This window comes from Pteronotus mesoamericanus, unplaced genomic scaffold (assembly GCF_021234165.1).
Source record: "Pteronotus mesoamericanus isolate MK-2021 breed Mesoamerican mustached bat unplaced genomic scaffold, CSHL_Meso_final contig_105, whole genome shotgun sequence".
Classification (NCBI taxonomy): domain Eukaryota; kingdom Metazoa; phylum Chordata; class Mammalia; order Chiroptera; family Mormoopidae; genus Pteronotus; species Pteronotus mesoamericanus.
The window spans coordinates 4,099,544-4,112,382 of NW_026555006.1; the positions used below are offsets into that span (position 1 = coordinate 4,099,544).

The 12,839-nt window shown below is 39.5% G+C and overlaps 1 protein-coding gene across 2 annotated transcripts in view; it reads left to right on the plus strand.

Annotated features, from left to right (window-relative positions):
* The window catches only part of ZFYVE9 (zinc finger FYVE-type containing 9), a 128,822-nt gene that overhangs the window by 114,111 nt on the left and 1,872 nt on the right, over positions 1–12,839 (plus strand). For both annotated transcript variants that reach the window (XM_054573040.1, XM_054573050.1), the window contains 5 exons: positions 1,840–1,990; positions 4,517–4,597; positions 5,266–5,428; positions 7,957–8,062; positions 10,107–10,283. In XM_054573040.1, coding sequence (XP_054429015.1) covers positions 1,840–1,990; positions 4,517–4,597; positions 5,266–5,428; positions 7,957–8,062; positions 10,107–10,283 — 678 coding nt within the window. The remainder of the gene's footprint in view (positions 1–1,839; positions 1,991–4,516; positions 4,598–5,265; positions 5,429–7,956; positions 8,063–10,106; positions 10,284–12,839) is intronic.

The following is a 12,839-nucleotide window of genomic DNA, read 5'->3' on the forward strand; positions in this document are numbered from 1 at the left end:
GCAATTTTTTTACTGATATGTCTCCTAAAGCAAGGGACATAAAGGAAAGAATAAACAAGTGGGACCTCATCAAAATAAGAAGCTTCTTCATGGCAAAAGAAAACATCAGCAAAATGAAAAGGGAGCCAACTGTATGGGAAAATATATTCGCTAATGATACATCAGATAGAGGTTTGATCTCCAAGATATATAAAGAACTCACTCAACTCCACTCCAAGAAGACAAACGATCCAATCAAAAAATGGGCAAAGGACCTGGGCAGATGCTTTTCCAAGGAAGAGATACAGAGGGCCCAGAGGCATTTGAAAGGATGCTCAGCATCACTAGCCATCAGAGAAATGCAGATCAAAACCACCATGAGGTACCACCTCACACTGGTCAGAATGGCCATCATAAACAGATCAAGAAACAACAGGTGCTGGCGAGGCTGTGGAGAAAAGGGAAGCCTAGTACACTGTTGGTGGGAATGCAGACTGGTGCAGCCACTGTGGAAAGCAGTGTGGAATTTCCTCAAAAAGCTGAAAATGGAACTTTTGATCCAGTGATTTCCCCTGCTGGGACTATACCCTAAGAATCCCAAAACACTAATACAAAAGAACACCAATGTTCATAGCAGCACAATTTACAATAGCCAAGTGTTGGAAGCAACCTAAATGCCCATCAGTAGATGATTGGATTAAAAAATCATGGTACATATACACAATGGAATACTACGCAGCAGAAAGAAAAAAAGAACTACCAAACTTCGCGACAGCATGGATGGAACTGGAGAGCATTATGCTAAGCGAAATAATCCAGGGGGTGAAAGACAAATACCATATGATCTCACCTGTAAGTGGAACCTAACCAACAATACAAAGATGCAAGGAAAATAAGACCAGCAACACTGAAAGGAAAAGAAATCAACAGGGACAAGAGGGAAGGAGGGAGAGGGGGCAGGGAAAAGGAAGGGAAGGGGAAAGTCAAGGAACATATAGTAAGGACTCATGGACAAAACCAAAGGAGAAGAGCTGAGGGAGGGAAGGAGGGAGGGGGCAAGGAAAGTGGTGGGGGGTAGGCAGAGACAAATAATTGAAAAAATAAAATAAAACTTAAAAAAAATTATAAATTCAAAAAAAATAATATATTAAGTTCAGATCTGTTTACTAGATACAAAATGAGTTTTTACAGGTTAGCTTCAGAATTATTGTATTTTGCTGTGTATAATGTACACTTTTTTACCCAAATTTTTGAGGGGAAAATAAGCCTGTTTGTGTAACAAAGTGTGGTTGCACATTATACACAGCAAAATACAATATCATTTAAAGTCTTTTGATAAGAACAAAGTATTCATAAATAATTTCAATGAAAATCTCAAACATAAATTAGTGAAACTAAGAAACAATGGAGTTTAAATATTTTACAGCAAAGGCCTCACTCCTTTCTATGGCTATGGAAAAAGAAGGCAGACACACTTATTATGGGACTTTCTTTTGACTTAGAACTTAAGTATAAATTTGTCTTAAGAGTTTCCACTGTATAACAGAAACTACTGCAATTAGCTAAACTAATTTTAGTTGAGTTTAGTGCAACAATAAAAGACCAAAAAAATGAATGCAGAATTTGTCATGTGCGTAGGTTTTAATACAAATCACCTATAAACTATACAGAGAATTTTTGTATTTGTTGATTTGACTGTGACTGATTTTTCACTTTGTTTTCATTGTTCAGTAGCCCCTTTGTCACTGTACCAAATTATATTGTTTTGTCTTCAAAGGTGAAGGAGTTAGGCCATGTCAAACAAAAAGAAAAATTCTTGGTAGAATAAGAAAGAAAGCTAATCCTCTTCTTTGATTGCAGATGATGAAAGCCATGAACAAGTCTAATGAGCATGTCCTGGCGGGAGGTGCTTGCTTCAATGAGAAGGCAGACTCTCATCTCGTGTGTGTGCAGAATGATGATGGAAACTATCAGACCCAGGCCATCAGTATTCACAATCAGCCCAGAAAGGGTGAGTATTTGAGCTAATTGAGATTATGAGAATGGAAGATAGTAATGGATATGGAGAGTTGGATATCTCAGCCCCATAACACTTACTTTCTAGAAAGGTGACCACAGACAACTTGGTTAAATTAACCTGTCCAACTTTATTCTCCAGGAATAGGTTGATTCCCCAAGTAGCCAGACTCAGAGTTGCAAATGGAATCTGTTGTTGAGGGGGACGTTAGGAAATACTGCCTCAGGATATTGACAGGGCCAGCAATGGTATTTGATGTTAGCCAACTAGGCCCCATAATGAGAATATACTTATATTTGGAACTTCTTGAATGACGATACTCAAAGAATGTTAATTAATATGTTGACAGGATTCTAAAGAAAGGTTTCGCAGTTCATTGTTGCTCAGAATGTGGTCTCATCACTTAGGAGATTTTTAGAAATGAAGACTCTACACTCTTGATCTGCTAAATGAGAATTTGCATTTTAACACAATCCCTGTGTGATTCAAATGCACATTAGATTTTAAGAATCACTGCTTTGTGTGGCATTTCCTGAAGTGTCTTGTAAAGTTTTATGGTTTTAAAAAATACTCAGTTGGTTAGAATGTCTTCCTGATATGCCAAGGTTGTGGGTTCAATCTCTAGTCAGGGCACTTACAAGAAGCAACCAATGAATACATAAATAAGTGAAACAACAAGTCAGTCTCCCCCCGCCCCCCTTCCTCTCTCTTTATAGAATCAATAAATAAAAAATGTTTTTGCCCTGGCTGGTATGGCTCAGTGGATTGAGTGCCGGCTTGTGAACCAAAGGGTCACTGGTTTGATTCTCAGTGTACAGCACATGCCTGGGTTGCAGGCCAGGTTCCCAGTAGGGGGCTGGTGAGATATAACCACACATTGATACTTCTCTCCCTCTCTTCCTTCCCCTCTCTAAAAATAAAATTTTTAAAAATCTTAAAAAATATATTTTTAGTATTCACATAGATAGATAAAAGTCTTGCTTAATACAGTAAACTGAGAAATCCTTAGTTAAACAAGTTTAAATAGATTTCTTTACTATAGGACTTTTCAGAGCCTTTAACAAGCTGATGCATACTGTGATTTTCCAAAAGGAGGTTAGTGCCTTTCCCTTCCTAAATTTATTTGACCATGAATCTTCTCCTTCAGATACTCTCTTAAAACTGGCTTTCTTGAATATGCTTTATAAAACACTTCTCTAGAAGACATACTGTAGGTTACTTTCTTTAATATGTATTTATGTATTTTAAATCAATTGTTTAGTAAAGTCATGAAAGGTATTTAGTACATATATATTTAAATACAATATCCAAAATAAGGTAGGTGACAAGTCTACAATGCTCCCTGTTAGTCAACTCAGACCTAGAATATTTGAATAAGTTCTGGATATCATTAATGTAATTGATGCTATCCATTGGTAAATCTGGAGGGTCTTTCGAGGATGATTCAAGGCCCGTAAGAAATTTGGAAGCTAGATCAAAGGAAGATGTCTTGACTGAAGCATAAATATTTAACCTGAAAATTTATAGACTAGAAGAGTGAAAAATAGCTATCTCTATATTAAAGGTTTTCTATTGCATGGAAATAAGATTTTACTTACTCTCTGTAGCTACAAAAGACCAAAACCAGCACCAATGGGTGAAAGTAACAAGGATCTAGATTTGGGCTCAATTTGAGAGCACACCCTCACACTGAGAGTTATCCAGAAATAGAGTGGACTGCCTTGTGCTATTGTGGGCTCCTTGTCACTAGGAGTCTTGACAAAGGCTAGATGACCTACCTATTCAGCTGATGGGTAGAGAGTTGGAACAGCTCAGCCCAATTTAAGACATGGAGGAAGAAAGACAGTTTAGTGAAGTTTTCATAAGGCTAAATATATTAAACATACTTTATTTTATGAAGAGACAGTGGTACCAAGTGTTTGTCTTTTAAATAGGTGCTTCTTTTTTCTTAATAGTTCCACTTGGTAAATAAAATAGTTGACAAACATATCATTATATTCAAAAAACATTTGACCTAAAAAAAAGAAAAACAACGACCACTTGGAAACCAGTGAATTAGATCAGGGGTCAGCAGACTTTTTCAGTATATTTTAGGTTTTGCAGGCCTACTGTCTTTGTTGCCAACTACTCAACTCTGTGACATCGTATTTCAAAAACTGTCATAGACAATGTGTAAATGAATGGACATGGCTGTGTTCCAACATAATTTTATTTAGAAAAACAGGCTTCAGGCCAAACCCTAGACTTGACCCCTAACATTTTCTTGCTTGTAATGTTCTTTGATTCTTGATTGGAGGAAGAGCAAAACAAAATGGGAGAGTGTATCTTAAAAATCTCATTCCCAGCCTATCAGAAGCATCAGAATTATTGGTTATTTGCATATTATGGCATGCAGAGTTGGCATTTTTTTTGTTTTCTGGATGATGATGGTTGGAGTTCCCAACTACTAAATATTTTATTATTCTCAGTCTCTCCATCTCAGCGTCTGTCCTCACTAAACCATTTCTCTTGCTGTTTCAGTGACTGGTGCCAGTTTCTTTGTGTTCAGTGGCGCTCTGAAATCCTCTTCAGGCTATCTTGCCAAGTCCAGTATTGTGGAAGGTAAATAATGAGTTAATTACTGTGTGTACATTCGTTCAGTCCCAGTGGTACAACTGAAAAGCAAAGACACTAAAGGAAGCTTTGACATTTTTGCCATAGACTTCTGGACTCATTATTACTCATTCAATAGCATCTCACTTTTCAGCTAATTAAAACTGTCATAATGGTGCTTAGTTCTCCAAGGAAGGGAATAAGTCGTACCATACTGTGCGGACAGTGCATAAAAATTAAGAGATGGACTTTCAGGACTTAGAATAAGGTACGAAAGTTTAAAAGCCTGAGTTTAAAAGGTACTAAAGCCTGAGTTTAAATATATCACTGGGCACAAATCTGTAAATATGTAGATGAAGTTCAGCCCTTCTTACCAACAAGAATGTTGCAATCATCATTTGGGATACAGGAGAAACTTCTTGTGTCAAAAGTGAAATCAACAGGCAAGTGATTTAAGCAAAACACATCTTGGTGTTTGGTTCTCATAGCACTTTCAGTAAGTAAGAGTTCAGCTCAAAGAACAAAACTTGCTTGTGCCTGTCAGCTTTAGAGAGTAGAGCAAAGTTTTATATTTAATCCCAGAAGGCTCCGCTAGATGCCAGGTACCGTTTTCCCTCCTGCCCCTCTCCCTGGCTTTTCATCGCTCTCATCTGTGTTATCTTGGTTCTGATTCTCAGATGGTGTTATGGTCCAGATCACTGCAGAGAACATGGATGCCTTGCGGCAGGCGCTGCGAGAGATGAAGGACTTCACCATCACCTGTGGCAAGGTGGATGCTGAGGATCCGCAGGAGCTCATCCACATCCAGTGGGTGGATGATGACAAGAACGTCAACAAGGGGTAAATGCAGCAAACTTTGCCCTCACCCTTGTGGCATTTAGTTACGAGCTAGGCTCTGGGTTTGTCTACACTGGTGTTTTATAACTTGACTGAAGAGAAAGGAGTGCTTTGTATACATAACATAGAATTTTAAATTTCTGGTTTCTTGGTTTCATCTCTGAAAGAGTTTCTGTGTACTTTTTTGAAGGAAGGAGAAGGGAAGGGGTTGTCAAAACAAAATAATTTCTCTGAAGTTACTGAGATAATAGTAATGCCTAAGCCTTTTATGGTTTACAAAACACTTCTGCTAATATTGTTTAATTTGATAGAACTAGCATTATTCCCATCTTACAGATGAGTAAACAAGCACCAAAAGGCTAAATGACTCCACAAAGCAAGGAAGTGGCAGGGCTGGGACTGCTATGCTCTTTCCCAACTGATAAGTGTCTCAGTCTGGTTCTGAAATAATTATAAATACTTTTACCAAAGTATGGAAAATGTTCATGGAAAACACTATAGGGTACCTTGAAGACAGAAAAAAGAAAAAAGGAAGCTTTGTAGAGGCGGTAGGGCCATATTCAAGGGTGACTTCATAGAGAAATGACTGCTGCTTAAGCTGAATCTGGTAAGATGAGTAGATATTTGCCACTTTGCTGTGGTAGAGTGGGTATTCTAGTCTGAGGGAAAAGCAGGAGCAAAGGCAGGTGGAGGGCGTGTACAGCATTGTACTTCAGATTTTTTTTAAAGGTTTAAAAACTTGTTATTGAACAAAAAGAAGCAATTTCTAAATCAATGAGTGCACTTGCCTATTTTCAAAGATATTATTTATTTATTTTTAGAAAGAGGAGAAGGGAGAAAGAGAGGGAGAGAAACATCAATCGGTTGCCTCTTGTGTGCGCCCCAACCAGGGAGTGAACCCAGGGCAACTTAGGCACGTGCTCTGACCCAGAATTGAACCATGACCTTTTGATTTGTGGGACGATGCCCAACCAAGCCACATGGGTCAGCTTGCCTATTTTTTACAAATAACCCTTTATCCTCCCATACTTTACTGGAAAATTTAATTTCAAAATCAGTTTGTGTTTAATTCTCTGTTATAGTTGGAAATGGACATGGTTATTAGGACCAAAAAATTGATAATCTGCCATGGCTGGTTTGTCTCAGTTGACTGAGTGCCAGCCTGTGAACTGAAAGGTCACCGCGTCGATTCCCTGTCAGAGCATATGCCTCGTCGTGGGCCAGGTTCCCAGTTGGGGGCGTGTGAGAGGCAACTGATCGATGTATCTCTCACACATTGATGTTTCTCTTCCTCTCTTTATCCCTCCCTTCCCCTCACGCTAAAAGTAAATAAAATCTTTTTAAAAAATTGATAATCTAAAAATCTGATACCATTATGTATTGGTAACTAACAAGTAACAGGTTGCCCTTTTCTATAACAAGAGTCATTGGCAGCATCTCAGAAAACAGTGCAAGAACTAGTCAGGGAAGCCTTTTGAACTCAGGAGTTTAGTTTGTAGTGTGTGAATGGAATGTTTTACAGTTTGTCCCTCTGGGTATTTTGTCTCTCTCTCTGGGTATCCCCTTGAAAGAGAGCTAACCAACTAAGGGTGCTCTTTCTTTCACGTTGTTGTCTGATGAATCAGTGATTAAACCTAACATTTTTAAAATAATTTTAATTCAAGTGAATGAAGTGAATCCTGATATTGAAGTTTGTTAAATTTCTCCTTCTATACATAGAGATTAAAAACATAAGCAGATTTGAAAATTGTTGGGAATAGTTTGGAATCTTTGTGATTCCAATTATTTTGAATCCTCATCACCAATGAGTGTGTATCTTCACATATTTATACCTGTTATATTTTGGAGAGGAAATGACTGTAAAAAGTAGGCTTCTCTATTCAGGAACCGAGGAATGATAATTTAGCTCTGAAGGGAATTTGTTGCGATAGATAATATAGATATGTTCATCCATTCACTCTAGCGCTGTCAATTAATGTACTCTGTTAAATAATCCTTTTAATCATAAACATTTATTAAACTCCTACTTTCCAAGTAGTGTGTCAGAACCAAGAATACAGCATACAACAGTGAGTATATCATATTCCTCCCCTTCAGAGCTCCTTTGTAAGGCAGATCTACAGATGTACGAGGAGTATATCGTGACAGGTGTTACCACAGTCAGGAAGAGGGGACAGAGCTGTCAGCAGAGGGGAGAGCAGGATGGGTGGGTGGCTGTGCATTCACTGAAGAAAGGAACGCTGGAGAAAGAGAGCAGGTCTGAGTGAACAGTTTCTTTATGTTAAATGAACCAGCTTCTGGAATCACAAGTCTTTTTTTGTATGTGTGTCCTTTGAATTACTTTAGTGAGCCCTTCCCACAAGTGCTCTGTTGACATACAGTTTTGTGTAGTGGCTCCTTGCCCTGATATGTTGTGCAGATAGTGTTTGGTAAGGTAGGTACCCAGTATAATTAGTAACAAGATTTGGTAAGAGAAGTGGCTCTTCTAACTTCTAGAGCTGCTTCTATCTTTTTTCTTTGCCTCTATTTAGTGTCATCAGCCCTATAGATGGGAAGTCCATGGAGTCTATAACAAGCGTGAAGATATTCCACGGATCAGAGTATAAAGCAAATGGAAAAGTCATTCGATGGACAGAGGTAAGGAAATAAAACAGCATTCATGACCCCGTTTGAGCACAACTTTTTGCTAGGCCCACAGACACATTTAGAGGTTAAGAAAAAAAATCTGTCTTCTATACTCCAATTCCCTCTGGTCTGTCATAGCTCACTCGGAAGAAATGTCACCAAGCGCAGGCTGCACACTAATGTCTCCTCCTTCCTGTGAACTAGCTTTTAGGGATTTGTTTGCATTGGAATTCATGAAGGATACATCTCTGAATGGTACATCCTACCTTTGCTGTATGATTCAGAAAGCTGAGCTAGTTATGCTGCACTCACAGTTAAACTGTCTTAGCACAGTTTTAAAAACTGATTTATTTCACCAATAAGAAAGCTAATGTGTCAATTATAATTTTAAAAGAAAACTAAAGTTTGGAGTCTGAGTAACTTGTCCAAGATTACATGGTAAATAAGTAACGTCAAAGTCCCCCTGATTCAAACCCAGATCTGGCCAACTCCTAAGCTCTTTTTCACTACATGGTTCCTTATCTTGAAAGCCATATTAGAGGCCAACCTGGGAATGAGAGAAGCAGGTCAGAAACCCTGCCTGTGTGTACATATGAGACAAATCAGGAAGTTTATTCTTTCAGAATAAACGAGTGGGTCCTAGGTCTCTCAATTTCCTTTGAACTTTGTATTTATTTATAAAATAAACCATTAAGTTTAAAATCTCTAAGATTCCTTTACAGCTTTAGAAGCAATTTTTTAAAACGTTCTGTGACTTCCACCTTTTCCATTTTACACACGAGGTAACTGAGGCCATGAGAGGTTAAGTGTCTTATCCAAGTTCACATAGCTAGTTCCCGATAGCAGAGACTGGAATCTGGTTCTTCAGTTCTTCAGCTGTTGTTGCAAGTGACTTATCCTTCATATCAGGCTCAGTGTTTTTAGACACAGCTCAGTGCTCTTAGCTGCTTGCTTTGTGATTAAGCCTTTGGCACATTTTGAGTAGTGCAGACTCTGAAACACGTCAAACTCTATTGCTTACAAAGTAGTTTGACCTCCGTTCCCTCCATTTTGCTTCCCAGTAACACCATGAGGTAGGAAGGTGACCCATTCATTTGCATAATGAGAAAGGCTCAGAGAGGCTGTGTGACTTTTTTTAGTGGCAGAGCAAAGGCCAGAGGCCTCCTGCCTCCCAACTCCAGAGCTTTTTCCATCATTTCATGCTGCCCCTCTCATGGACACAGGTCTTCAGAGCTGACGGCTTTTGGGTATCCTTCATATAAGCTGCTTATTGAGCAGTGAGCCAGGTGTTGGTGTATATATAAGCAAAATATGCTTATATATCATTTACTCTTTGAGAGAGCAGATGCTTTTCATTTTATAAAGTCACATTGAGCATAAGAAGCCAAATGACTTGCTCATCACCCTCCTCTGTGTGATGAGGACTCAGGTTTCTCAGTTCCAAATTTGCTCTGCTTCTGCCTGTACCCAATGCGGTGGACACTGACATGTCTCTGGCCTCAGCAGTGCAAGGCCACGGGGCGGGAAGAGCTCTGTGATAAGAGGCAGAAGCTGCAGATTCTGGACTTAACCCTGCCTCTGTCTCTCAGTGCTTACATGCACTCAGGTGGGTTACCTCCCTTCTCTGAGTAATGTGTTTACTTCTATGAGTAAAGGGTTTGGGTCACATAAGCGATAAGAGCCATTCTCTTGGATTCTAGGATCAATTCCTAAGAAAATCATCCATATACAGGAATTAACCTTTTAGGAGTGCACAATGCAAAATGAAAGCCTTTTCTGGTTCCAAACAGAATGTACCATTATGACCCTGATCATGACTTTCAGGGAGATAGGCAGGTTGCTCCTGCCATTTTGTAGATGCAGAGACTAGGACTGCTCCTTAGATGTAAGTTGTTAGTGCCCTCTTTTTGGCCCAAGGACATTGACGTATCCTGTCTGTCAGGTCTTCTTGCACACCTGAGTGGATCAGGATGTTCATGCACAGTGAGCTGGTGCACTTGTTTCTCCCCACACCTCCTGGGCAAAAGATTAAAAGTCTCTTTTGTTTGGGGAGCAGGCGTTTTTCCTAGAAAATGATGACCAGCACAGTTGCCTGAGTGATCCAGCAGATCATAGCCGACTGACTGAGCACATCGCCAAGGCTTTTTGCCTTGCTCTCTGTCCCCACCTGAAGCTTCTGAAGGAAGACGGAATGACTAAACTGGGACTACGTGTGACACTTGACTCAGATCAGGTAAGAAGATTCTTAGGTAGCCCTTGAAGCTGGCCTTGGACAGTGTGAGATTTTTTTGACATGGGAGTTTTCCTGGGTCAACCCAGACAGTTTCATTCTCTGGACCTTGGGCCTGACCAGATGTGGTATTCTGGCCTTCCCTCTATTAGAAATAGACCTTGATGTGCTGTTTGATCACTCTCTGAATCATTTGAACCTTGGCTTCCTCACCTGAATATGTTTTGAGCACTTGGTTTTCTTTTTGGGGTTAGAAGTATGTGCGAAGACCTGCCACCCTTGTGTGAATGACATAAATGCTACCCTTCGAGACTCCTCAGTCCCACCTTTCAGGAATCACTCTGCCTTTCACAGAAAGCAGGTCCAAACTGTCCTATATACTGTTTTTTTAATCTGACCCCAGCAGGCGTCTGCTGACTGGCCTCTGAACCTCTCACTCCTTAAGGTCTTCTTACTATGGACATTTCCATGTTTGTTGGTAGACAGGACTTGAGCTATTTCCCTATTAATTTTCCTGTCAGTTCAGCTCTCCTATGGTCAAGCTTCCCTCCCTGTATTGCTCAATTTTTTTTTTCTGTTAATAGTAACAATCCATTCTTAGTACATATGCCTTTCTCCTCCCCCATTACCTTGTCCATTTGCCTCTCTCCTGTGGCCTAACCCTCTAATCTCTCTACAGGCACACCTCAGAGATATTGTGGGTCCCATTCCAGACCACCACAATAAATGAATATTGCAGTAAAGCAAGTCAGGGTTTCCCAGAGCATATAAAAGTCATGTTTACACTATACTGTAGTGTAAGTAAGTGTGCAGTAGCATTATGTTTAAAAAAACAATGTACATACTTTAGTTCAAAAATACTTTATTGCTAAAAAATGTTAGCTATCATCTGAGCCTTCAGTGTCCTTTTGCTGGCGGAGGGTCTTAACTCAGTGTTGATGGCTACTGAGGGGATTGCTGACAATTGTTGGCTGTGACAGTTTCTTAAAGTAAGACAACAACGTAGTTTTAATGCATTGACTGACTCTTCCTCTCACAAACAATTGCTCTGTAGCACATGATGCTGTTTGACAGCAATTACGCACAGTAGAACTTACAAAATTGGAGTTAGTTCTTTCATATCCTTTTCATTGCCTTGTGAACTAAGTTTATGTAATATTCTAAATCCTTTGTTGTCATGTTAACAGTCTTCACAGTTTCTTCTCCAGGAATAGATTCTATCTGAAGAAACCACTTTCTTTGCTTATCCATAAGAAGCAACCCCTCATACGTTTAAAGTTTTATCATAAGTTTGCAGTAATTCAGTTATACCTTCAGGCTCCACTTCTAATTCTAGGTCTCTTGCTATTTCTACCACATCTGCAGTTACTTCTTCCACTGGATTCCACAAAGTCATCCATGAGGGTTGGAATCAGCCTCTTCCAAACTCCTGTTAATGCTGATATTTTGGCCTGTTTCCATGAATCATGAATGTTCTTAATGTTACCTAGAATAGTGAATCCTTTCCAGAAGGTTTTCAGTTTCCTTTGTCCAGATCCATCAAAGTAATCTACGGCAGCTAGAGCCTTAAAAAAAATGTATTTCTTAAAAAGTAAGATTTGAAAGTCTTAATATTTACTGATCCATCAGCTGCAGAATGGAAGTGTTAGTAGGCATTGTATATCTCCATCAGAACTCTTGGGTGACCGGGTGCATTGCCAGTGAGCAGTAATATTTTGAAAGGTGTCCTTCTGAGCAGTAGGTCTAGATGTGGGCTTAAAATATTCAGTAAACCATGTTGTAAACAGATGCACTACCATCCAGGCTTTGTCGTTCCAATTACAAGCACAGGCAGAGTAGATTTAGTATAATTGTTAGGGGTCCTAGGATTTTCAGGATGGCGAATGAGCACTGGCTGCAGCTGAAAGTCACCAGCTGCGTTGGCCCCTAATAATTATTGAGAGTCAGCCTGTCCTTTGAAGTTTTGAAGCCAGGCATTGACTTTTCCTCTCTTGCTATGAAAGCCCTAGATGGTATGGGTTTTCCCCCCAATATAAGGCTGTATTGTCTCCATTGAAATCTGTTCTTTACTGTAGCCACATTCACTAATTATCTTAGCTAGATCTTCTGGATAATTTGCATCAGCACTTTGCTGCTCCACCTTGCACTTTGTATGGAGGTGGCCTCTTTCCTTAAATCTCCCTCAGCCTTCACAGAAGTAAAGAGTTGGGGCCTTGCTCTGGATTAGACTTTGGCTTAAGGGAAATGTACTGCTTTATCCTTCAATCCAGACCACTGAAACTTTCTCCATATCAGCAATAAGGCTGTTACACTTCTTATCATCCATGTTCACTGGAGTAGCACTTGTAATTTCCTTCAAGAACGTTTCCTTTGCATTCACAACTTGGCTGTTGGCATAAGAGGCCTAACTTTTGGCCTGAGTTATGGACCTGCTTTCTTCACTTAGCTTATTTATTTCTAGCTTTTGAATTACACTGAAAGATATGTGACTCTTCCTTTTACTTGAACACTGAGAGGCCATTGTAAGGTTATTAATTGGCCTAATTTGAATATTGTTAT